Genomic DNA, 26,384 nt, shown 5'->3' with positions numbered 1-26,384 from the left:
GGCATTTGTGATGACAGGCAACATGACCTCTGGCCTCTGTTTAAAGACTGGCTGCAAATGAGAGTAGATAAAATTGAGACAACAGGTAAGCACACGGGTCCAAAGGCTAACGGAAGTACGCCGCTAAAACTGTGGGGGTTCAGGAGTCACCCACAAACCACACCAACACTGATCTCAGTCAGACAGGAATGGTTGATTGAACGCTCTCCCTAGACTGATCGTTCAGGGCTGTAGCTCAGAATTCAGGGGCTGAGGTTATGACCCCAGACGCCTTTTCCTGTCAGCTTCTAAAGGTGAAAACTGCAAAAACCATAACGAGCTCATATATAGGTGCAGGAAGTGCTGCTCAGTGGTTGACTCAGGCTCAAGAGATTTTGGCGAGCTAGACAGAAAAGTTCTAACTGAATTTTATTCTGGTTCATCGTGCATTGAGCTTACGGTTGTCGAATTTCTTAAGATTAACAATCCTCAGAACACACAGAACGTAACAGGAGACATGGTCAGCACGACCCGGCTGACTCAAGCTATTCTTCTGCATCAATGACTGGCATATTACAGCAACAACATGAAATAGCTGGTGACCTGGAACAAAATGGCTACAGCTGTGCTGGGGGCGGGGTGGGGGGCAGGAGGCGGGCAGGCCTCAACAAAAATTATAGCACATACAATCCAGAGATCTAGTTCCAAAGCTGTTCACCAAAAAAGACGGTGCTGTGTGACGTACTCTGATTCTAACTTTGTAGATCCTGTAAGAGCAGATCGGCTATTAGCAGAGCTATCAAGAACACACACATAGTCCCTAACCTTGATCAAATGAGATCATTTGGTCCCGTGGAATGAAAGAGAAACTAGATGATTGTACCAGTGGAAAACATTTCCAGTCACAACAGGGATAAATTAGCAAAGCAATCTAAGGGTTTTTTATCTTGGCTATAAAAGGCAGAAATAAAAGGCTGGGCAGAGTCAAGGACACACAATAAGCACAGCTCTAATTGATTTATTTGACATGCATGAGTATCTGGCCTGTATGCGTGTGTGCCACATGCATGCCTGGTGCCCACAGAAGCTGGAAAAAGACATCTTGTCTCTGGAACTGGTATTTCGGAGAGTTGTAAGCCTACTACATGACTGCCAGGAACAGAAACTGGGTCCTCTGGAAAAGTAGACAGTCCCCTTAGCCACTGAACCATCTCTCCAGTCCCAAGAAATGGCTTTTTGTTGTTGTTTTGTTTTGTTTCTTTGAGACAGTATTTCACTGTGTAGCCCCTGGCTGTCCTGAAACTCAGAGACCGACTGCCCCTGCCTCCTGAGTGCTGGGTTTAAAGGTCGGTGTCATGAACTGGCCTCTTTCAGAAGGAGTTAATTGTTATCCCTGACCTCCTCCTACCCCATATACATATATATTTTTTCTTTCTCTGTTTGAGCAGGATCTCATGGTGTCACACTGTGATGTGCTTCATAGATAAGTCTACAGGTCTGGCTTTCCTTGTATGATTTGCTTTTTTTTTCTTCTTCTTCTTTTTTTTTTCTGGAGCTGGGGACCGAACCCAGGGCCTTGCGTTTGCTAGCCAAGTACTCTACCGCTGAGCTAAATCCCCAACCCCTCCTTGTATGATTTGAATGCGCTCCTGAACCACTGAGGTCTCAATTCGTATTGATAAATCTTTCCATCAGTCTGTGCTTCATGGTTTCCAGCCTGGGCTGGAGCTCATTGTATAGACCAAACTGGGCTTGTACTTACAGAGTGAGTACCTCTTGCCTCTGGATCAGCCTCCTGAGCACCGGGATCAAGGGCATGCTACACCATGCCTGGCCTCACCCATGTATTTTAATTAACACCCATTTCACCAGTTGAAAGGATTGTCTTGTTTTTCCCATGCATTCTGTGATCTTTGTAACCCAACAACACTTTGTTGTGATTTACTAATTATAGAGGTTAAAGATTGGGCTTTGTTAGGGGCTGGAGAGATGGCTCAGTGGTTAAGAGCACTGGCTTCGGGGGCTGGGGATTTAGCTCAGTGGTAGAGCGCTTACCTAGGAAGCGCAAGACCCTGGGTTCGGTCCCCAGCTCCGAAAAAAAGAAAAAAAAAAAAAAAGCACTGGCTTCTCTTCCAAAGGTCCTGAGTTCAAATCCCAGCAACCACATGGTGGCTCACAACCATCTGTGATGGGATCCTATGCCCTCTTCTGGTGTGTCTGAAGACAGTGACAGCGACAGTTTACTCACATAATACAATAAATAAATAAATAAACCTTAAAAAAAAAAAGTTGGGCTTTGTCATATACAGACACCACTAAATCTAGAGAAGGGTACCCATAATGCATGTAAGGGCTTAGACCGAGTTTCCACAGGCCCTGTGGGTGGGAGAGAGGAGTGTGGGTAATGTGAGGTAGGATGAGGTAAGATGAGTACTTGACTCATCTCCAGGTAAAGTCTCCTGGCAAGGCTTTTTTTTTTTTTTAATTTATTGTTATTGTACGAATGGGACTATATGGAAGTTCTTGTGCTGTGGGGTGTGGAGGTCAGAGGACAACTTTGTGGAGTTCCAGAGATATTTTTTACCCACTGAGCCCTCTCACCAGCTCCTGGAAAGACTTTTTATTTTAATGGATAACTTTGGGATCTGATTAGCATACTTGATCTTTCTAGGATATTGAAGTCAGTGGAGATCAGGACATGCCCTCCTCTGAGGTATTCCACGTCATGTAAAGCAGTGGTTTCTCAGACTGTTTGCCCCAAGAGACTCCATTTTGAGAATGAAGTCATGCCCTGCAGAAGTGCCGTCTGGTCACCCTCCTGTTCACTCACAGGGACCTGATGTCCATCCGAGGGATTGGGAATTGACCAGACTCCCTGACAGGCAGTGGGTAGGAAACAGTTACCTAGGTAAAAGGTAGTAAATACGTGGCTGGGTAATAAAGGTGGCAAACTTCCTCCTCCTGACACAGTCAAAGCCTGAGATCTTAAAACAAAGCCCCCGCAGGCCTCTTCTTCTTCCAGGAGACCCTAGTGTTGACTGGCTGGTTCAACAAGTTCAAGTCAGATTAGGCAATGCTTACACAACACTTGTTGGCCAAAGAGCCATCCTGTCTTTCTTCAAGCTGATCAACCCCAAATCAGGGGACAAAGACCCTTCAAAGACCTTTTTAAAAAAACACAGTCCTCAATGTAAGTAAAGAAATATATCTAATAAAAATTTAAAAAAAAGACATTTCTACATCCAGAAAAAAACAAACAAACAAAACAAAACAAAACAAAACAAAACAAAAAACCCACAAAGCCCTCAAAGAAAAGCTGGGTGGTGGCTTCCTGAGCACCCCTGTTTGGTGGAGAGTCTTTCTCTCTGGGTGCCTGCTGTGTGTATGTCTTCTCAAGCGGAAAAGCTTTTTTTTCAACTCCTTTAGGGACTATCCCTGTTTGCTGTGTTCACAATCTGTCAACTGCTGCCCCTTATGCTGAGATTTTTTCCTTCCTTTTAATTCTTTAACCAGAAGACAAATGAATCTGACCAACACTCCAGTAACTCATGGTCTGCCTAAACCAAGCCTCTCCTTCCTTTTCTTTTCTTTTTAAAGGACATTTATTTATTTATTTATTTATTTATTTATTTATTTATTTATTTATTTATTTATGTTTCGTAGCTGAGGACAGAACCCAGGGCCTTGTGCTTGCTAGGCAAACGGTCTACCACTGAGCTAAATCCCCAACCCCTTATTTATTTATTATATATAAGTACACTGTCGCTGTCTTCAGACACACCAGAAGAAGGCATCAGATCTCCTTACAGATTGTTGTGAACCGTCATGCAGTTGCTGGGATTTGAACTCAGGACCTCTGGCAGAGCAGTCCAGGCTCTTAACCGCTGAGCCATCTCTCCAGCCCCTCTCCTTTCTTTCTATAGCTTTTATCACACTTCATGATTGGTCGGCTCTGCCTGTACACCCTGATGTTATGACAGCAGGAGCTCAGACAGCAGACTTGGAACGAAGTAAATCTGCTAATGTTAGTCTACCATTTCCCCCACAGGCTGGGCTCCAGTGTTACCACCTTTGCCCTCTTGTCTATCATAGCTCCCTCCCCACATTCGATTGGCTCGGGATGCGTAGTCTTATCTAGTGAATCTCCTGAGTCTTGAGATTGTCTCCTCTTGTGACCATGGGCTCTGTCACGAAGCCAACTACCTGTAACTTTTCAACCCTAAAACCACCTAGATGAGGAGATCCTGCCAGCATCAGCTGCGTGGCCCAGTGCCTCGGGCTTCTCTGTAATTCTCTGATGGATCGCAGTGCACCTCACGCTGAAGAGAGACCATAAGGATTTCAAGATTTATTTAGGGGGTTGTGGGGGAGGATTGTGAGAAGGGTGAGCAGAAGGAGGGGCAGTGAGCCACAAGTAAAGTGAATAAATGAAAACAAAGGGAAGAGGATAGAAAAATAAAAATTAATTAAAATAAAATATTCAGAAAGAAAAAGGAAAAAGATTTATTTAAAGCCCTTTTCCATCAGTGGTGACCAGAGGTCACCTGGAACCTAGGGCCTACTCACCCAGGGATACTATTTGGAACTAATGTTTTTTGGCACATTCCTTTGATTCTTGAGGCTGTGAGCCATCTAGTTTCCTGTCTTGCCACACTGAGGGCAAGGAGTTTTAAGGGAGTGTTGATATTTTGGCATTTCCCCCTAATGAGCACTTTATGGACAGATAGAGCATTTATTTGTTATTCTGTTTCCTCTGGGCGTGGCGTGAGATCTAAAACTATCCCTTGGTCTCTCCTCTTCAAGATACAATAAACGCTTTGCTGCAGAAGGAAAAAAAAAACCAAACTATCCCTTGAGGTTGCCAAATTTCAACAGGCCTTTTTTATTATTATTATTTATTTAATGTATCACTGCTGTGGCACATGCACACCTTCATGCCAGAAGAGGGGGCCAGATCTCCTTATAGATGGTCCTAAGCCACCATACGGGTGCTGGGAATTGAACTCTCTGGAAGAGCTAATGTAAGGAATATGACTTTATCACATGGCAATAGGAATGCTCAGAAAACATTATGTGGAACCAGCATATTAACTCAGTGTGTAAAAGGAACTGCTGGTCAAGCTTGACGACCTGAGCTCAGTTCATGGAACCTATGGCAGAAGGAGAGACCTGATGCCCCAAAGTTGCCCTCTAACCTCTGTGCTCACACACACACACACACACACACACACACACACACACACACACACGCACGCACGCACACAAGATAGTTTTAATTTATTTAAAAAGTTTTGTGTGTGTGTGAATGTGTGTCCTGTGTGTGCAGATGCCTTCAGAGGCCAGAAAGGAGTGTTAGAGCCCCTGGAGACAGAGTTAGAGGTAGTTGCAGGCCACCAGACATAGGTGCTAGGAACCAAACCTGGATCCTGGGAGTACTAGGAAGTATGCTTAATGCTGACCTCAGGCCCCACACTTTTTTTTTTAAGATTTATTTATTTTATGTATGAGAGCACACTGTAGCTGTCTTCAGACACACCAGAAGAGGGCATTGGATCCCGTTACAGATGGTTGATGAGCCACCATGTGGTTGCTGGGAATTGAACTCAGGACCTCTGGAAGAGCAGTCCGTGCTCTTAACCACTGAGCCATCTCTCCAGCCCCACAGATAGTTGTTTTAAAGATATAAAACATTATCTGGGTATAGTGGCATACACCTTGAATCCCAGCACTGGGGAGGCAAAGGCAGGCAGATCTCTGAGTCCGAGGCCAACCTGATCTACACAGCGAGTTCCAGGACTACACAGAGAAACTCTGTCTTGAAAAAACAAAATTAAAGAATAAATAAAGATATTGCATAAGCATATCTGCCACCCTTTTGAAAAACGCACCTTAGTCTTGGTTCGTGTTTATTTAACAGGAGACAGATACAAGTAGAACAAGAACAAATATAGGAAACATTTTTTCCTCCAAGTAATAAAATAAGATCTATCCTGTCGCCAAATGCAGACGCGCAAACACTGAGAGAAGACGGAAGCAGGTGAAGCAGGACATTTCATAGTCTCATCCCCAGAGAGGAGGGTCCACACCGTGTTGTTAGGTCTCAGACCTGTGACAAAGGGCTGTACAGGAAAGCAAACGGTAGCCAAGCAGGGACGTCAGAAGGCGAAGGCATCACTGCCACTTTCTCTGGTCTTCACCTGCTCACTACTCCTTGTGCTCAGGGTTTATGACAAAATAAAATGGGACACGCTCGAGGGGAAGCGTGAACAATGGCCAAGAGACTTCTGTAGGGGAAGATACTCTCACAGGGTGAAACTGGACTGTGCTCGAAGGCCTCATTGTGAAAAAACCACCCTCAGGGGTGAGAACGGACAAGCCGGGGAAACCATTGCGCCCACAGATCTATTTAGGAAGGTTTTATACTACTTAAAGTCTACAGAACTTTCCTATGGAGCCTTCTCTACCCAGGTGATTGACAGGCCCTTTAGATTACCTGTTAAGGAAAGACACAAAGGTCTGAGGAGTTCTTTATCAGAAAGCCTCTGGCCAGACAGCAATCTTATCTTTCAGGAAGTTCAGAATATCACTTCTCTTCTTAGGTCCTGCAGTCTCAGTCCTGGCTTTATTAGCAGTTAATAATGAGGGGGAGTGTGTCCTCCTCAATGACTTTTAAACCTGCTAGTACACAGATGCCCACCTAAGGCTAAACTCTGTTCTAGCCCAACAGCACATGCTCCAGACTGACTATGGGGAACCCAGTGACGTTGTGGTGTCCTTTCACAACCAGTCCATTAGGGTATTATTTTCTAGTTGGAAAAATAAATAAATAAAGCACCACCACCACCAAGCAACAACAATAACAACAACAAAAAAAATAAAAAACAAAACAAAAAATCTTCCCCAGCAAACTGGCAAGGTAGCCCAATGGGTAGAGACTTGCTGCCCAGCCTGATGATCTGGAGTTCAATTTTTTGGGACCTACATGGTAGAAGGAGATGATACTCTCCTGAGAGTTGTTCTACATGTGCACCATGGCATGTGCGCGTGCGCACACACACACACACACACACACACACGTATATCCTTCCTCACAAAATAAATAAGTAAATATAATAAAAATATCTTTATCAAGACATATCCACTCCCCGCTTATCCCTGTTCCCATCCCAAGAGAACCACAAAATCTGACTCACTTGAACCAGAGGAGAAAAATACCTCCCTCTGCCTCCCCAGGGCAGCTTCCTTCCCCCAAATCTACATCATGCTGGCATAGTGACTCCAGTTCTTGGTGGTTTGTCACTCAGCTTCTGGCTTCTGTGGGTACCAGGCATACACAAAGGGCATATACATACAAAATCAAATTTTTAAAAATCAAAACCGGAGGGCTGGAGAGATGGTTCAGTGGTTAAGAGCACTGTCTGCTCTTCCAGAGGTCCTGAGTTCAATTCCCAGCAACCACATGGTGGCTCACAACCATCTGTAAAGAGATCCGATGCCCTCTTCTGGTGTATCTGAAGACAGCTACAGGGTACTCATATATAATAAATGAATAAATAAATCTTTAAAAAAAAAACTTTAAAAAAATAAAAAATAAAAATAAAAAAAAATCAAGGGGCTGGGGATTTAGCTCAGTGGTAGAGCGCTTACCTAGGAAGCGCAAGGCCCTGGGTTCGGTCCCCAGCTCCGAAAAAAAGAACCAAAAAACAAAATAATAATAAAAAATAAAAAAAAATCAAAACCAGAGGGTGGTGGTGGCTGTGGCGGTGACGGGCACACACCTTTAACCCCAGCATTCAGGAAGCAGAGGCAGGCAGATCTTTGTGAGTTTGAGGCCAGCCTGGTCTACAGAGTGAGTTCCAGGACATCCTGGATTACACAGAGAAACCTTATCTCAAAAAACAAATAAACAGGGTTGGGGATTTAGCTCAGTGGTAGAGCGCTTGCCTAGCAAGCCCAAGGCCCTGGGTTCGGTCCTCAGCTCCGGAAAACAAACAAAAACAAACAAACAAAAGGACAGATTGGGCCAGGTATAGTACAGCGGTGCATATCTTCAATCCCAGCATTCAAGAGGCAGAGGTAGGTGGATCTCTGTGAATTCCCGGCCAGTAGAGCTACATAGTGAGATCCTACCTCAGACAAATAGCTAGATCAAGAACCCTAAAATCCCTTCCGTACTTTATTAAGACAGCTTTAGAGGTATTTGTTTTGTTGAAACAGGGTTTCTCTGTACAGCCCTAGCTCACAGAGCCCCAACCGCCTCTGCCTCCCGAGTGATGGGATTAAAGGCGTGGGCCACCAACACTCCACACTTTCAAGGTTTTTTTAATAACTAAGCAGAGACCCTGAAAGCCAGAAAAGAGATAACGGATTCAGTTTATGGTCGCACTAATCCGCTCTTCTGTCTCAGGAAATTCTAGAGCGCCATCTAGTGCCCACCCAGTTCAGTCTGCAGGCACTAACGGCCTCAGGTCAAAGAATTCTTTCCGGTTATTGATCAGCTGATATTTCTGCTGGCAGAGTCCAAAGCTTCTGAGACTCTTCTGGGGTCAAGTCCAGTCACCAAAGAGCGAAACCCTTGGAAGCAATAATGTCCTTTTTCTCGTATGAGGGAAGGCCGGCTCATATCTGACGACCTCACACAGTTGAATCTGAAAAAGGACAAATTCCAGGACCATAAGGACCCCAGCAAAGAAGGAAGTCCCCTCAGAGTAACTAGAGGCCCCGGGGTTGTGTGCGCTCTTCTACTTCCTCCCTAGATATTACAAGAATCAAAGTTACGTTCTTTCCTTTAAGATTTATTTTTAATTACCTATGTGTATTCATGTGCCAGCATGTGGGTGTCCCATCAGAGCAGGTGCCTACTGAAGCCAGAGGTTTGAAGCTGTAGTTACAAGTGATTGTAGGCTGCCCAGTGAGGGGGAGAATTGTAATTTGGTCCTCTGCATTAAGCAGAAAGCATTCTTTAAATGCTGAGCCATTTCTCCAGATCCCAAATTATATTCCTTATTAGTACAAAGATCAGGGTTTGTTTGTTTTTTCTGTCATGACCACCCTCTCTTGTCAACATTCCAGTACTCAGTCCTCCTCACTGGTACTGACGGCAAGCCTCAACCACCCACTCTGCGTGCCTCCTAACCTCTACAGTAGACGAATTTCTGTTATTCCCCTGTGGTCCTGTGTAACTGTCTCATTCCCCTCCTAGCTAGAGGCAGCATATCTAAACTTCAGATCCACTTAAGGTCTCTCTAGCTCTTGTTCCCTCCCTCATCCCCCTTTCAAGACAAGGTTGCACTGTGTAGCCTGGACGACTTGTAACTCACCATGTAGACCAGATTGGGCCTCAAGCTTGCCTCTGCCTCCCCAGTACTGGGATTCAAGTTCTATCCCAGGACAGTGCTTACCTCTCAAGAGTCAGATGGCTTCCACAGGGCCCCCAGAGTCTCAGCATGATGGACTTCCTCTTAGAGAGCAGGGTGCAGCTCTTCTTTTACAAACCTCGGAGCTCACCAGGTGGTGGCGGTACCAGACTTTAGTCCCAGCACTCGGGAGGCAGAGGCAGGGGGATTTCTGAGTTTGAGGCCAGCCTGGTCTACAGAGAGAGTTTCAGGATAGCCAGGCCTACACAGAGAAACCCTGTCTCAAAAGAGCAAAAAACAAAATAAAATAAAACAAGCCCCGGAGCTCACCAGATGCTAATCCTGAGGACTCTGCAGCTTTTCTGTGTGGAGAGTCTCCATGTCACCTGCAGTAATAGATGAGCCCTACGGGATGATCCTCTTTCCGAGGCTACTTCATTCACACACGGAAGTGGATTTATGCAGGTAGGACAGAGACTTTTTGAGAATACAACAGTGAATTTCACAAAGGTGATAAAACATGGGTGCTTTGTGGGTAATGGTATATCAGCCCCCAGAGAGAAGTCATTGCTCTCACTAGAGCTCTCCAGCTAGGGGCACGAATGAGACAGCATTTAGGCATGCTTCTGCCCATGCAGCCACCTGGAGAGAGGGGAGTTCTTCATTGCCCATAATACCCTCTTAAATATGCCCCTGAGATTCCAACCTTACTAGATGCCATCTGGATTCCAACTCGGGGAGCTCTTACACACTGCAAAGCCACCAAGAAGACTATTCTGACACTTCTCAGTGGAGCGCCCAGCAAATCAGCAGGCTGGACAGGCTGTTTGACTCCCATTACAAGCTGCCTTAGTTCCCAATCCTTCCTCTACAACACGTCCCACTCCCCAGGACTCTCTTGGGCTTTATATCAGGGTTTCAAAGCCACCCCAGAGGGATGGATAAACAAAGCCCAGCAACCTGCTGCTCCTGGAATCTCCCCAGTGAGAAGAAAGCCTTAACAGTTTCATCAAGCCATGAATTTGGGGACCCGGGCCCTCCAACTTCTAATTGAATTCCTCTTTACACGCCTATCAATCTCCCAGACCTGTGGTCTCTTTCTTTCTTTTCTTTTGATATTTTGTTTTTGTTTTTTGAGACAAGATTTCTCTGTGTGGACCAGACTGCTCTCAAACTCAGTGATCTGCCTGTCTCTGCCTCCTGAGAGCTGAGATTAAAGGTGCACATCACCACTGCCTGGCTAGTTCTTTCGTTCGTTCTTTCTTTCTTTCCTTCCTTCCTTCCTTTTTCTCTCTTTTTTTTCAAAGATTTATTCATTTATTATATATAAGTACACTGTAGCTATCTTCAGATACATCAGAAGAGGGCATCTGATCTCTTTATAGATAGTTGTGAGCCACCATGTGGTTGCTGGGAATTGAACTCATGACCTCTGGAAGAGCAGTTGGGTGCTCTTAACCGCTGAGCCATCTCTCCAGCCCCTTTCTCTCTCTTTTTTTTTTTATCCCATGTGCCTATGACACGCAACTCCTAAGACTCTGTTCTCTCCTTAACCTTGTGGAACCGGGGGACGGAAGTCAGGTCATCCGGCTTGGTGACAAAGCGCTTTTACCATTGGATCATCTTGCCAACCCTTCTGTCCCTCTTAATGTGTGTTCATTTTTTGTGTATGACTATTTTGCCTTTATGTATGTATGCATATCGTATGCGTGTCTGATGATGCCTGAGAGGTCAGAGGTAGGGGGATAGAATCCTCCCCTCCCCCGGGAACAGGAGTAACTGATGGTTGTGAGCCACCTTCTGGATCATGGATGCTAGAAACCAAAGCTGGGTCCTCTGCCCGAGCAGCAAATGCTCTTAACCGCTGAGCCGTCCCTCTAGCCCCACCTTGTGGTCTGATTCTAAAGTTGGTCCTTCATGTTGTCAACCTGAGGATCCCAGACCTCAAGCCTTCTGTGGCCTATTCAGCATGAGGGAACCCTGCTGGAGGAAGACTGGCGAGTAAATTTAACACATATCACGTGTAAATGTCTCAAACGTCTAATAGCTCTAGAAAATACCTGAATCAGATAGATAGAAGCATCAGTAACACAGAGTGGGTCTGAGATATAACCACTGTCCTCAGAAAATACATGATTTCTTGTTTTGAGCTCCCTCAGTCCCAACTGTGTGAGAATGGCCTGGCTGTTTTTGCTTGATTTCTCCTCCCTCACTCTGTCCCCGCACCCACCTTTCTTTTACTTCCTTCTTCTGTACTTCCTCTCCCCAGTACCCTCTTTGAATTTTCTGAGGCAGGGCAGTCTCCTCCAATTTGTAGTGATCCTCCTGCCTCTGCCTCTGCAGTGCTAGGATTACAGGCTTTCCTCACTCTCAATATCCAGTCTGGCTTAACTTCCGGTGCCACACAGAGAATGTGAAACACTTTAATGAAGTATTATCCCCATGCGGCCCAGCACCTTCTGTTCTCTGGAAAGATGGAGATTAATCTAATCCTTGAGAGGTTTCTCATTTGATTCAAGACTTGGCCCACGCTTCTTCCAACTGAACTTTTAAAATCCTCCACCACACCCAGTCCCTCAAAGCCCTTTACAGTAGGTCCTTGCTTCAGGCAGACCTCTTGCTAGATTCAACATGTCACTCTAGAGCAGGACAATCCCTGGCTAGTAGGACGAGCAGAACCCCATGGGGCTGACATCCTCTTGGGATTGCCCCTTATATCATCTTGGGGGACTGCATCTAGAGATAAAGGCCCCTTGAAGCTGCTTGGGCCAGACTTGATCTAGTCCTCATGTCTCCAATTGCAGTCAGCCACTATGGGCCTTAAGATCTATTTTATAGGGGTTGGGGATTTAGCTCAGTGGTAGAGCGCTTGCCTAGGAAGCTCAAGGCCCTGGGTTCGGTCCCCAGCTCCGAAAAAAAGAACCAAAAAAAAAAAAAAAAAAAAGATCTATTTTATATCCATGAGTACACTGTAGCTGTCTTCAGACACACCAGAAGAGGGCATCAGATCTCATTACAGATGGTTGTGAGCCACCATGTGGTTGCTGGGAATTGAACTCAGGACCTCTGGAAGAGCAGTCAGTGCTCCTAATAGCTAAACCATCCTTCAAGTTGTTGAACATAAATGTAAGGGCTCTATTCTCAACCCTCAGTTACATGGTCTGAGAATGAAACTGCTGACCCATATGATATCCTTATGCCAGTTTGAACACCTTCCTGACTTTCACAAAAGGATCTCATAGGGCTGGAGCATTTGCCACTCTTACAGAGGACCTGGGTTTGGCTCCGAGGACCATGTAGTGGCTCACAACAATCTGCAGTGTTCCCTTAGCCTTAGGTGAAGAGTTCCATTGTATATGTATCCATTGGGATTGAACTCCACACTCTGCATTTTCATTGGTTTGTGGTTGTGTGTAATGATCTCCATCCATTACAAGAAAATAAGTTTCCTTAAGGAGGGGTGAGGTCTACACTTACCTGGGTAGGCCCTGGAGAAGGCGGTCTGGGATTTTTTTGTTTCTTCTGGTTTTTGTTGTTTTAAGTAGAATTGGGGTTTAATGAATACTTTAAATATAAGCCCTACTAAGCGCAAAGGTTAAGAGAAGTAGGAAGGGGGCTGGAGAGATGGCTCAGCAGTTAAGAGCACCCGACTGGGCTGGAGAGATGGCTCAGTGGTTAAGAGCACCGACTGCTCTTCCTGAGGTCCTGAGTTCAAATCCCAGCAACCACATGGCGGCTCACAACCATCTGTAATGAGATCTGATGCCCTCTTCTGGTGTGTCTGAAGATAGCAACAGTGTACTCACATACAAAATAAATAAATAAATCTTAAAAAAAAAAAAAAAGAGCACCCGACTACTCTTCCAGAGGTCCTGAGTTCAATTCCCAGCAACCACATGGTGGCTCACAACCATCTGTAATGAGATCCGATGCCCTCTTCTGGTGTGCCTGAAGACAGCTGGAGTGTACTTATATAATAAATGAATAAATCTTTAAAAAAAAAAAAAAGAGAAGCAGGAAGGATAAAAAGACACACCCGAGGACATGGGTGTGGGCTTCAAGATGGACTCAACCTGACGTGCTCCTTGTACTGATCTTTCTAGGAATCCAATCTGTATCTAAACTTAGTGAGGCCCATCCCACGGCCTGGCAGTCTATTCTGGAGGTATTGCATATGCCCGGTGGGAAGGGCGTTGTGTTAGTCTAGCTGGGGTACAGGGTCCATTTACACTTAGTATAGCTAATAACTGGGAGAGCCCTCCCTGTGAGGATGTGTCCCTTACATCTGGTCTCCCGGTACTGTCTTGTATGCTGACTGGCTGTTTCCAACTGTGTGTTTTGCTTAGTTGTTTCTCTGTGAGGGAGGGTCTCGCCTATAGCTCCAGGGCCTGATGAGTGACAGGATTAGGAGAATGTGCCACACATCTGGTTCAACTGCACCATTTTAATTCTTTGTAGTTTTTTCTACATCTTAAAAGTTACTTTCGGGGTTGGGGATTTAGCTCAGTGGTAGAGCGCTTGCCTAGTAAGTGCAAGGCCCTGGGTTCGGTCCTCAGCTCCAAAAAAAAAAAAAAAAATGAAACTTCTGGACTAAACTTAATGTCTTAAGATAGATATGTATGTGTGTGTGTGTGTGTGTGTGTGTGTGTGTGTGTGTGTGTGCGCGCGCGCGTGCGTGCGTATGTGTCAGGTTCTCTCTGAGTATTTCTGGTTAGCCTGTAATTCACTATGTAGACAGAGCTGGGCTTGAATTCTTGAATTCACAGACATCCACTTGCTTCTGTCTCCCAACTGCTGGGGTTCAAGCACTGTGCCACCATGCCCTGCAAAATATGATTTCTGTTCCTATTAATTCAACAATATACAGAAACTTTTCTCCTATAGGTCTCTATCTCATCGTTCTTTCATGACTGTCACACAGAGGCCAAAGAGATGACTCATGCCTTTGTAGGCACCAGGCAACAAATGTAGGAAATTTTTTTAAAAAGTGAAAAACTTAAAATATCTGTAACTTTCATACAAATAACAATTACATGTTAAATCATAAATCAATTACTGTTTTGTAGTATTTGTATTTTTCTGCTCAACACATTCTTTTTTATTTTGTGACTCTGTTTTTAGACAATGTTTCTCTGTGTAGCCCTGTCTGTCCTGGAACTCACTGTATAGACTACGCTGGCCTTGAACTCAGAGATCTGGCTGCCTCTGTCTCCCAGTTGCTGGGATTAAAAGTGTGCCCCACCACTGCCTGGCTTATTATGTGGGGTTTTCAACATACGCAAAATCAGGTCAAGTAGTCGAAGACCTAGAACGTGTAAATTTCCAGTTTTAACAGGCATGGCCCTCATACTCTGCCAGGTTCCTTTGAGGAGAATGCCACCATCCACTGCGTTCTTTCATTCCTAAGTATTTGATAGCACAAGATAATTCTTTTACAAAGTCTGGTGGTGCATGCCTTTGATCCCAGCACTGAAGCAGAGACAGATCTCTGTGAGTCCTAAGCCAGCATGGTCTACATAGTGAGACCTTTCTCTAGCTCGCAAACAAACAAAAAAGATCAGCTTGGACTACAGGAGATTGTCTCACAACAACAACAACAACAACAACAACAACAACACAAACTGTACTATCTTTTTCTCGACTTTGTTTTATTTTATTTTATTTTATTTTGTTCTTTTTTTCGGAGCTGGGGACCGAACCCAGGGCCTTGCGCTTCCTAGGCAAGCGCTCTACCACTGAGCTACTTTGTTTTATTTTTGAGACAGGATCTCTCTATGCAGCCCTGGGTATCCTAGACCTGTGTAGATCAGATATGGCTTAAACAGAGACCCACTTGCCTCTGCCTTCCAGGTGCTGGGAATAAATCACTTTCAAAGTTTAGGGCAGTGGCTTAAAAAATATTCTGAATGTTGTGTGACTACCTGATGGCCATGCAGTCCACTCTTTCGTCTTACAAGGCAAACTTTGGACCCATTAGGCATTCCCCAAGCCCATCATTTCTGTCCTTCCTATACAGTTGTGTTTTGCTTTTGCCTTGCAGTGCTGGAGGCTGAACCCAGAGGCTTGCATGTTCTCTACACAAGTACTCTACCGCTGGGCTGCACCCCAGTCCTGCTCTTGCAGTTCGAATCAATGAGGAGAATAAAAAGAATTGCAGAGGAAAATATCCACAAAGGGCTAAGGACGATGTGCAGTGTAGTGTAGTACTCAGACTGCTTGTCTTTTTTTTTTTTTTTTTTTTTCTTTTTTTCGGAGCTGGGGACCGAACCCAGGGCCTTGCGGTTGCTAGGCAATTGCTCTACCACTGAGCTAAATCCCCAACCCCTTAGACTGCTTGTCTAACATATACAATGCCCCGAATTCAGTCCCGAGCACTGAAGAGACTGGCACAGTGGTCATCTGACGTCTTAGAACTCAGGGAAAGACAGGAGGCTCCTCAGATACAGGGTAAGTTTGAAGCCACCCTGGGCTTCTTGAAATCTTATCAAGGAGAGAAAGGGGGAAGGGAAAAAAAGAGAAGGGACCTACAGACAGGAGGGGTAGAGGGGAAAGGAAGGGAGAGAAAAAGACAATGAACACTAGATTCCCCGGAAGCTCTGTGAGCACTGTGGCAAATGGTTCCCTTGGAGGTAAGATGGGGTGGGCGTGGGGTGGGGGGCAAAGCAGCTATTTCTTGGAACTGCTAACATTCCACACCCCTTTTCTTCCAGCATCACAGAAATTGGGGAGGCCCTCAGAATTCAAGTGTGGTGACCCTTAAAGGATCGTCCAGTGTCTCCAAATCAGGTTGAGTCTCTGAGCAGGGTTGAAAGATTGTTAACATCTACGATTACATCAGAACCCGTAGCTACTGGAGGCTCAGTGGGCAGAGAATCCAGGAAAGCGAAGACATTAATGTTAGTCATTCTGTCCAAAAAAGACAAGCCTTACCTCTGCATCACAGGCTATCTCACATCTAGAAAAGAGGCTACCCGTGGATGGCCCTTTTCTGATTTCTAGGAACCAAGGGGACATGGTGGTGACACAGAAAACCTTGCAGTGTGGCTCAGCACTCAAGGGACTGCCTTCTGGGACAAGAAGTCCTGTGTCAGCAGCTACCCTCCTGTGGGGAGCCCTCCAACACTCTCCCAGCCCAGCGCAGGACTCAGAGACCTGGATGGTGGATTATCTGTCTCTCATGGATACCTATAGACTTGGTAGGCAGCCTTACTTCATCTTCGATCTGTTGTTTTCCACCCTGTGTTATTTTGACCCTTGCCCAGGTTTTTCTGTGGCAGGACAGGAAGGAACTAGAACTTCAAAGGGTAGTGGCTTCCTCAAATCACTCCTAGCACAGGCCGGCCAGGATCTGGAGGACCCACTCCCTTCTCTCCAGGAGACCATACAGATCTGAAGGGCCATGCTGCCCCGTGGTCCTTGGACATAGCGCTCCTTGCACAGATCCGCACGTGAGCATAAGGCAGAGGCTGTGGTCAGATCACCGACCTGAGGAAGCCAAGAAAGGGAGCCGGGAGGCAGCTCTACCATTGTCTAGCCTCAGGAAGCCAGAGGAGGGTGGGGCCCCAGGCAAGGGTGCTGACCAGGCACAAGGGCAGGGTACAAAGGGGAAGAAGGTCATTGGAACTAGAGTTCTGCAGAGTTCAACCTTAATAATAATACTGACCTCACTTGCTTTACTCCTGCGTATACCCTTACCTCTGCTGGCCCTTCAGTGCCTGCCAAGCCAAACCTGCTCCTCTGAACCAACACCTGAGCTACAGAAACCCTGAGATCAGTGCTCCCCCTGCTCAAGTGATCCTGATGAGGTATGGGACCCGGGGGAAGGAAAACAAAGCCAGGTGGCCATATCTAGGACAGAAGTGTTAAGTTCAGAAAGATCATCTGGAAGAACCTGGGCAGCAAGGGTGGGAAGCCCCTTCTCCCACTCAACTCCTGTGAGAGTGAGGCTTCATGCTATTCTAAGCCACACCAGGACACACTTGGTGTCCTGCCTCCCCCACAGGCTTCTCTCCCCAGTCTGCCATAGGACAAAGAGAAGGCAGAAACCCAGGCTCTTGCCCTGGCCTGGCCTCCAAATCCTCATAGCCCTTTCCTGGTTCAAGGGATCTTTCCAGTTCTACCTGAGGCTTCAGCCCTTTGTGTGAGAGCCTTAGATCCGCTCAGCGTGCAGAAACAACCCTACAGGTGCCAGGGGGCAAAGGCCCAGTTGATTATAAGGAGACTCTGCCAGGAGTTTGGGTGGAAAACAGATACACTGTCTACCTGAACAGACCTGTTGTGGGACTTGGACTGCAGGAGTTGGAAACTAGGAGCTCCAGGGCTGGTAAGCAATGTTCTCAAGTTGAAAGATCCTGAGAGGGTCAGAACCTTAAAAACCAGCTCCTGGGGCTGGAGAGAAGGCTCTGTGGTTAAAATCACTCACTGGTATTCCAGAGGACCAGGGTTCAATTCCCAGCACCCCCATAGCAGCTCACAACAGTCTAACTCCAGTTCCAGAAGATCAGACATTCAATTGTGACCTCAAGCAAAACACCCATGCACATAAAATAAAAAGGTAAAACAAGGGCTGGAGAGGTGGCTTAGCGGTTAAGAACACTGACTGTTCTTCCAGAGGTCCTGAGTTCAATTCCCAGCAACCACACAGTAGCTCACAACCATCTGGAATGGGGTCTGATGCCCTCTTCTGGTGTGTCTGAAGACAGCGACAGTGTACTCATGTACATGAATAAAGTAATTTTTTTTAAAAGCAAAGCAAACAAATAAAAAGCCAGCTTCACCGAGCTCCTTTTACACCTGGGCCTTGCACCAAACTCTGACATGAAGATCTTGGCAAGAGGGTCTTGTGTGTAAACCCCTCCCCTCCCCCAGGTTCCCTTGTTGATTGACTTCCCAACCATGCCAGACCCTCAAGCCCTCAAGACCTGCAGTGGAGCAGTGATTCTGCCGATTGTCCAGGCGACCAGAAGCATTGTCCTGCTTCAGTCCCGCGTGGGCCCTGGGAGTCAGCCTTCATCTCCCAAAGTAGTTCCAGAGAAGCAATGGCGCAGGAGTCCTGAGGCCACCCAAGGCCCGGCAACACCAGCTGGGAGTGGAGGAATATCTGCCCAGAAGCTGTAACTAGGATCTTGGGGAAGAGGGGATGCCTACTGAGGGAAGGAGGCCTGGCGTAGTGAGCTGTGCTCGTGGGATTACCAACCCATTGGATGAAGATGTTTTATTGTGCAAATCCCACAGAGGTCCCAGGGGAAAGGCTGCAGCCCCAACCTATCCCTGGGTCTGGGCCTGCTCTTTGGTCCTCACCCTGGTCTTTTCCACAAAAGCCAGGTCTCTATATGGAGTGTGAAATATCCATATTATCTGTGCGTCAGGAGGCCACCTTGGGCCACGGGACGCAGGTGCTGTGGCCCCCTCCGGGTGGAGACAAGTGTGAAGTAACTCCTACACGACCCGGTTCAAGGGCCACACTGATCCACACAGTCCTCTCCACTGCGAAACACAGGGTAGACGCTGGTGGGAGGGAACATGGCGACGGCGCCCAGCAGAGAGCCCACCTGAATAGCTACCCCAGCTGCGAGCAGTGCTGGCCGGCCTCCACTGTGTAACATGGAACTGGTCGCCACCTTGATGTACGAGAACACGCCTGCACACAGTACCCATGAAAGCACCTGAAAGTGGGGGGCGGGTGGAAGAGGGGTAGCAGCGGGCTGAGCATGAAACTTCCCTGCTGTGAGACGGGCCCTGTTCCTACTCCACGTCCCCATCATACTTACCACGAGGACCACACCTGCTGAGGTGCCCACCAGAGGGGGACAGGGACTTAGGACTGCCAGTGTCATCAGGTAGGTGCCAAAGAACATGCCCAGCAGACAGAGGCCATACAGCCCTGCCAGAGACCTGCCAAGGACGGGCTGAGATTCAGGACTGGCTGGGCCGGGCCCTGGCCCACCTCAAGCTCCTCCCCACAGGGGCTGGGGGGAGGGGGTGTCCATGTGCACCTGCACAACACTGCCATGGCCAGAAAGCAGGCAAGGGGATTGGCAGAGCTACCCAGTACGACAGCCAAGTGGTAGGCCAGGCGCCCATAGGGCAGGCAGGAAAAGCTCTGTACAGCGGGCAGCACACCGTTGGTCAGGGCGTTGGTGATAGCCAGCAGCCCCAGTAGACAGGCACTTCGGGAAGAAAACAGCCGATGGGCCTTAGGGTCTGGGCTGGAAACAATGCTTGCCACCTGGCCTGGTGGCTCCTGCAATGGTGAGGCCTCTTCCTCTTCCTCTTCCTCCTCTGTTCCTGGTGTTTCTACCCGAAGCCCGGTACCCATCGTGGCTTCAGGTGGTGGGGACGGCAGTAGTAACAGGAGGCCTTGGAAGGCGGCGGCTGAAGTGCCCAGGAGGGCCGTCAACACCCAAAAGAATGTGCCAGCAGAGAAACGCTCAGGGAAATTGATGGGAGACACCTTGATCGGAGGCCCGGTGGTGCCGTTGGCAGGCACATGCAGGCACTCCAGGCGGCCCACCCCCTGCGCCAGAGCCAGCACACAGGGCAGCAGGGCACTCAGGCCCTGGCCCAGGAAGAAAGACCGTAAAAAGGGAGGCGGTAGGTGGCTCAGAAAGGGCAGGAAAGTGACATTGGAAGCACAGCAGGACAATGCCAGCACAAACGCCAGCGTTAGGAAGGCCACAGAGTGGAGCTGTCCTGCCACCAGGGCCATGTTGCTCCACAGAGGGGCCAGCAGGCCTGTGCCCACTATGCTCAGCCCCTGAACCACTTGGATGGGGATCCGCTCGCTCTTGCCGGGAGCCAGACGCCTCCACAGGGTCACCAGCAGCAGACCCAGGTTCCCCAGTGCCACAAGCACTGAGAGGTAGGAAGGGAGGCTCCAACCTGCAGAGGAAGGTAGAGACAGTGAAAAGGCACCAGACTACGGAACGACCAGGCTAAGTAGCGACCGCAGCCGACCTCCGCCCACTTCTCTCCACTCACCCTCCGGGAGCTCTTTCACCACTACAGGTAGCTCTACCCAGATCCCATTGACCGCAATCCAGGAGCCCATGCCGAAAAGGGCCACCAGCAGATGGGTCAGCACCAGTCGGCCCAGTGGAGGTGCTGCCATTAGGTCAAAGGTCAAAGAGGGCCCTCCAGGACAAAGCGAAGGTAACAATTCGTTCTTTTCCCCACGTAGGTCCAAAGCTTCTCTAGCTATTCCAGAGAAAAGGGTCAAGCTTCTTTCACCTGGAGGGAGACAAAAAATGCGAGTGGACAGAGTCGGTGTCTGAGGTGGACAGATTGCAAAACTAAGGCATCTGGAGGGCGGCGGCAGATAGATCAGGAGCTGCACCTACCAAGAAGCCTGCACCAGGACCCCTCAGAACAGGACTGGCAAGCAGAGGAGCAAGAAGTTGGCCTAAAGCGTGGTTCCGGAGAGGAGGACCAACAAAAGAACAGTCCTTGATGCTTGTGGAGGACCAAGTCTCGGCACGGCTAAACCAAACTGGATGGCAGCGAACTCCAGGCAGCCGGCATGGGTCGGCGAGGGGCGTGGCTGGCTGACTTTATTCAGGGCTCCTCCGCTAAGTGTTGTGCATCAGGGGCGTGGGACCGGAGCAGCCCGCCCAGCACCAAGAGAATGCCGCTTTGCCCGGAAGGTAGCCAAACCCCAGCCCAAGCACCGTATTAAGACGCCGGCTAATGCTCCTGACTCGCGGCGGAAGTCCCACCCCCGGAAGCCAAGTGTAAAGCAAGGCGAGAGGTAAGGGGCCACGCCCCTTCCTCTCAGCCCTTCCGCTTTAGTGAAGCTCCCAGGGCTATGGCTCCTGTGGCCCCTGGGCGAGTTAGGCGTCGAGTTCGAGGCTCCAAGCGGCCCGATGCGCGGGGCCGCTCGGCCGAGGACTGGTGGTGGGACCGGCTGGCCCCTCGCGGCTCTGGGTACCACCTGCTGCAAGCGGACAGCATGCTGCTCGTGCTGCCGGACCTGGAGCCTACCCGCGCTCGTGCTCACAGGCGCGCCCCTCGCCGCGCTCCGAGGTCACTGGCTCGTGGCCCCACAGCTGTCGCCAAGCCCAGGGCCAAACCCCGACCAGAGCCATCACTTGACCAGGGCCTGGACTCTGGTTGGGGAGATCGTATTCCCTTAGAAGTCCTGGTGCATATTTTCGGGTTGTTGGTTGCGGCTCATGGGCCCATGCCGTTTCTTGGCAGGTACACTAACAGCGCCTGCCGGGGTTTAGACTGGCCCACTGAGCGGGTGGTGCAGAGCAGAGGGCAAAGCATCTCAGCGGGCGTACACAAGTGCTCCAGCTCCAATAGCTTTGAGAGCGGGCGACAGCAGGCTTTGAGACCGCTGCGCTGCCCCGAAGACGCTTCGTTGTAAGCATTCCCCACAAAAGGCCACGCACTCTCAGCGAACTGTTTCTTCTCCTAGGGCTGCACGCGTTTGCCGTCATTGGCATGAAGCCACCTCTCATCCTTCACTCTGGCATACTGTGACCCTGTCACCAGCGCTGGTTGGCCGGGCTGCTAAGGGCAACCTTAAGGGAGAGAAGAAGCTCCTTGCTTGCCTGGAGTGGCTCATACCCAATCGGTGAGGGCTCTCTGTCATCGTATTCTTTCTCTGCCCGAGTCTCCCCGCACCAGTGTTGAGCAGGGATGATTCTGGCCAGGAGGGCAGCGTAAGGACTCTGGCACAACCACAGCTGGGCCTTGCTGTCGCCCAGGTTCTCACAGCTCCAGAGGTTGACCCTCATCCACTGGAAGTCTCAAGTACACTCCGTGTTGGAGGTGAGATCTTGACACTGGCTGTAACATTTGAGTTGTCTACTGTCGGGAGAGTGCCCTGGTGATGTCCCACAGAAATGTCTGCCTGCCCAGTTTCATCTTGCTGGTATCCTAGGAAGTTGCTGGAGGAGACAGCACCCAAGTAGGCCTGGCCTGCACAGAAAGGAGTCATAGCTGGGACCATAGGATGGGCTTGTCATGATTACCAGTGTCCCTGTAGGTAGACCTTTACCTGCCCTCCACAACCCCAAGTGGTCTCTCTTTTGCTACAGCTGGTTAGCAAGTTCTGTCCACGGCTCACCTTCCTGAAGCTTTCAGATTGCCACGGTGTGACAGCTGAAACGCTGGTCATGTTAGCAAAAGCCTGCTGTCAGCTCCACAGCCTAGATCTACACCATTCCATGGTGAGTCCTCTGCCCTGGGGGACCCTGAAGTAGCCTGGGCCCTTGGGACATGAGCTGCACCCTTGTGCTGGATCCCCCAGGTCGAGTCCACAGCTGTGGTGAGCTTCTTGGAGGAGGCGGGGTCCCGGATGCGGAGGCTGTGGCTGACCTACAGTTCCCAGACCACAGCCATCTTGGGTGCACTGCTGGTAGGTCGGGGATGGTCAGGAAGAGGGCTCAGTGGGAACTGCCCCAGGCCTTTGACCTGGTAGTGTGTTCTCCCACCGTTACAGGGCAACTGCTGCCCCCAGCTCCAAGTCCTCGAGGTCAGCGCTGGCATGAGCTGCAACAACACACCCTTGCAGCTGCCTGTGGAAGCCCTACAGAGAGGCTGCCCCCAGCTGCAGGTATTTATACCCTCCTCTCTCTCACCTGCCACTCTTCTGCCTACCTGCAGCCTGCCACTCCTCCCTCTGCCCAGGTGCTACGGCTGCTGAATCTGATTTGGCTTCCCAAGCCTTGTGGCCGAGGAGCGCCCCAGGGACCAGGATTCCCCAGTCTGGAGGAGCTCTGCTTGGCTGGCTCCACCTGCAGCTTTGTGAGCAATGAGGTTCTGGGCCGCTTGCTCCACTGCTCCCCCAAACTGCGCCTGCTGGATCTTCGAGGCTGTGCTAGAATCACTCCTACTGGGCTGTGTCATTTGCCGTGTCAAGGTCGGCTGGCTTTGCTTGGTGAGTGGGGGGGGGGGGGTCACTCTGCCTGCCCTGCCAGGTCACACCCAGTTCTTTCACCTCAGAGTTGGAGCAGCTCTACCTGGGCCTGTATGGCATGTCTGATGGGTTGGCTCTAGCCAAGGATGGCAGCCCCCTGTTGACCCAGAAGTGGTATCACACCCTGAGGGAGCTGGACTTCAGTGGCCAAGGCTTCAGCGAGAAAGACTTGGAACAGGCCCTGGCTGTTTTCTCAGGCACCACTGAGGGCTTACCCCCAGCCTTGTGCTCCCTCAACCTAAGGGGTACCCGAGTTACACCAAGCACAGTCAGGTCAGTGCACCATTCCCTACTTCTGTGAATCTTCTACTGCCTGCTTGCTTGCCGTGCCTGACTTGGGGACCAGGGGTGTGCTCCACATTTCCAGGGGCCAAGACAGGTGTAGACAATAGTCAGACTCCTACTTGGGGACACTGAGAGTTCTAGGCTTGGGTGGCTCCGGGTGGTAGGCCTTGGGGTATCGTGAGGGGCAGACAGGGCTCTCTGGTCAACAGCTCACTTGACCCATGGCTTGCCTGTCGTACAGTTCTGTGATTAGCAGTTGCCCGGGGCTGCTGTATCTCAATCTGGAGTCCTGTCGTTGTCTCCCACGAGGTCTGAAGCGTGCCTACAGGGGCCTGGAGGAAGTCCAGTGGTGTCTAGAGCAGCTACTTACGAGCCCGCCCTCTTCCAGAGAGTCCACATAACTCAAGACGGCTCCCCGCTTTGCCCTGCCCTTTTTCACTTGGAGATGTTTGAGCTTTTGTTACAGTAAAGTATTTTTTAGGCACTTTTGTACAGTCCTTTGTTGTTTTATTTGAGATTCTTCTCACGCTAATCTAGGCTGGCTTGGGACTCACAGTGTAGTACATACTGACTCACAGCACCAACACGTCAGACTGTGTTACGACGGAGCTTAGAGTAAGCTGTTGGATGAGGAACAGGGTTATACATGATAGAGTAGGCTACAGCAGGTCAGGACCTTCGTGTGTGTGTGTGTGTGTGTGTGTGTGTGTGAAGTGTCTTAGCCCAAGGATTTGCTCACTTCTGGTTTAGCCCTTGGACTGTGTGAACTCCACCCTCGGGACACAGTTGTCTGAGGATAGGGTAGGCAGTGAGGTATAAAATAGTTGGGGGGAGGGGCTGGGGATTTAGCTCAGTGGTAGAGCGCTTGCCTAGGAAGCACAAGGCCCTGGGTTTGGTCCCCAGCTCCGGAAAAAAAAAAAAAAAAAAAGACCAAAAATAGTTGGGGGGAAAGAAAAAAACCTTTATCAGCTACCAGAATCCACGAGGTGGCAGTGTTGGCAGTCAAGCTACCTTCCAGGGAGACTGACCAGGGAGTGCATGCTCACCAGAAAGGTGTGGTCAATAGAAAAGTCCCTTCTAGAACCCTTTACCCTGAGCTTCTAGAACCCAGGCAGCCCAGCCTGGATTCTACCTGCTCCCTGGCCCTGCTGTTGTCTGGCAGCTCTTGCTTCTTCCCTCAGCTGCAACCCTGGAATTGTCTCGGGTGGGAGCCCTGTATAAAGACAGTGGGGTGGTGGCAGTGGGCAAGCTGTACGCTGACCAGATCTACCTAACTAGGTCCCCAAGGAGCAGCAGGCCAGTGGCTCCCCTGCATCCATCTTTGCTAAGTGCTTCCAACTCTGGGCTGTAGGATTCTTCTCTACTGAGCGCCACTTAGCCAATCAGCTCAAGAAAAACAGCTTTTACCCCTTCAAGCAGCAGCAGCCGGATGGTGGGCAGGGGAACTGGGCGTGGTTAGGTTCCCAGAAGCGGGGAGGGTATCGGGTAAGGAGGATAGGCAGGTGTCCTTGTGGGAGTAGATGGGGTAGTACCAGGGAGAAACTCTGGGTGGGCCCTTTCCCCCAAATCCCGGGTACTGCCCTTGCCTATGGGCAGCTCCCAGCTGTCCTCACCTGCTGGGTCACACCGTCCTCAGTCTTTGTGCTCGAGTACTACTTAGACACGCTCTGGAAGGGGATACTGCTCTTTATCATCTGCCTCATCTGCATTTCCTGTAATATCCTGAAGGAGGTCAGAGCTCCTGCACCCCACCCCACAGCCTCTGCCTAGGGCCATAAGGAGCCTCTTGCCAGGACTCATGCCCGTTAACCTCTGCTGCCCACAGGTAGACCATCAGAAGACCTGGTGCTTTCCTGTCTATGGCATGGCGATAGGCCTGTGGCTCATGCTCTCCTCAATGCCCCAGCGCCGCCTCGTGCTCAACCACACGCGCGGCATGTACCACTTCTCCATCCAGGGCCGTACTGTTTGTCAGGGGCCAATGCATCTGGTCTACGTGCGCCTGGCACTCAGCTCTGATGGTGATCCCTGGGATAGGAGGGGGGAGGGGCCTACGGTCCGCCCGGACACTCCCACAATGGAGGCCGCCTACCCCCTAGGCTCTAAGGAGCTTAGTTAGGTTCCTGGCTCAGTTGCTCATCTATTGGCAGCCTATGGAGGTCGCTTCTACCAGCTGGTCCTTTGTGGCCACAAGCTAGAGCCACTTGTGCTGGTGCAGCTGTCAGAACGCTATGAGGTGGGTCCTGCCCCAAACCCCGCCCCCCCACCCCTAGTCCCAATCCCCAACAAAAAGACACGACTGTTTGCGGTCCTCCGATGGGGCTGTTTTGCACTTAGAGGGCGAATATAGAACAGCTCCTCTCCTGGGACCTCCACTGTGTTAAGGGTGGCAAGAGCGCTGGGAATTCTGGGCAGGGGTGGGGTGGGGTGGGGATGCTCCCCCCTGTAAGGGGAAGGGATACCTAAAGAGCATGCTGGTGGGGATTCTCTTATCCGGGAGAACGGAGAACTGGCTGCCACTCGCTTATTCATAGCAAATGGAATTCTTGGGCCGGCACATTGCCCGGAAACTCAACATCAACTACTTTGACTACCTGGCTTCCTCCTATCGTCATGTGGTCCGCCACTGGCCACTGGGGGCCACCTTTAGCCCTGGTATTGTGCATCGAAAAACACAAGTCTACACTAAGTCAAGTGTCAGCGAACTGGATGTGTAACCCCTGGGGCCTGAACCCTGGCCTCCTTTTGCGTACCCTACCTCCCTTATCCCCATCCTAGAGGGACTGACACCCAGCCCCACCTACTGCCCTTCCTCTAACTAAAGCTGCTTTAGCCTCCAA

At 49.6% G+C, this 26,384-nt stretch overlaps 3 protein-coding genes and 1 long non-coding RNA gene across 6 annotated transcripts; 2 read left to right on the top strand and 2 right to left on the bottom strand.

Annotated features, from left to right (window-relative positions):
- Positions 1-8,334: 8,334 nt before the first annotated feature.
- Positions 8,335-10,367, bottom strand: LOC134479929 (uncharacterized). The gene is made up of 2 exons (XR_015625724.1): positions 9,381-10,367; positions 8,335-8,627 (listed from the first exon to the last, which is right to left on the bottom strand). It is a non-coding gene; the product is annotated as an uncharacterized LOC134479929 (long non-coding RNA).
- Positions 10,368-18,534: 8,167 nt separating this feature from the next.
- Slc52a2 (solute carrier family 52 member 2) lies at positions 18,535-21,032 on the bottom strand. Its single transcript, NM_001109670.2, is given in 5 exon segments — positions 18,535-19,000; positions 19,106-19,229; positions 19,331-20,216; positions 20,316-20,564; positions 20,675-21,032. Coding segments are annotated over 4 exon segments (1,353 nt in total). The 5' UTR covers positions 20,446-20,564; positions 20,675-21,032; the 3' UTR covers positions 18,535-18,787.
- Positions 21,033-21,107: 75 nt separating this feature from the next.
- On the top strand, positions 21,108-24,033 carry Fbxl6 (F-box and leucine-rich repeat protein 6). Of its 3 annotated transcripts, NM_001005563.1 has the most exon segments (9): positions 21,128-21,530; positions 21,754-21,912; positions 22,046-22,109; positions 22,379-22,510; positions 22,591-22,698; positions 22,783-22,896; positions 22,971-23,202; positions 23,286-23,532; positions 23,786-24,028. In NM_001005563.1, coding segments are annotated over 9 exon segments (1,608 nt in total). In that variant the 5' UTR covers positions 21,128-21,138; the 3' UTR covers positions 23,946-24,028.
- Positions 24,034-24,654: 621 nt separating this feature from the next.
- Positions 24,655-26,384, top strand: Catsperq (catsper channel auxiliary subunit theta). Its single transcript, XM_087559824.1, has 6 exons — positions 24,655-24,748; positions 24,823-24,976; positions 25,181-25,275; positions 25,370-25,565; positions 25,695-25,780; positions 26,079-26,384. Exons 4-6 carry the CDS (start codon positions 25,409-25,411, stop codon positions 26,259-26,261), a joined length of 426 nt encoding a protein of 141 aa, XP_087415950.1. The 5' UTR covers positions 24,655-24,748; positions 24,823-24,976; positions 25,181-25,275; positions 25,370-25,408; the 3' UTR covers positions 26,262-26,384.

This window comes from Rattus norvegicus, chromosome 7 (genome assembly GCF_021556685.1).
Source record: "Rattus norvegicus strain SHRSP/BbbUtx chromosome 7, alternate assembly SHRSP_T2T, whole genome shotgun sequence".
NCBI classification, from domain to species: Eukaryota; Metazoa; Chordata; class Mammalia; order Rodentia; family Muridae; genus Rattus; species Rattus norvegicus.
Note: the sequence above shows the minus strand (reverse complement) of the source record. Positions and strands in the feature narration are given on the sequence as shown.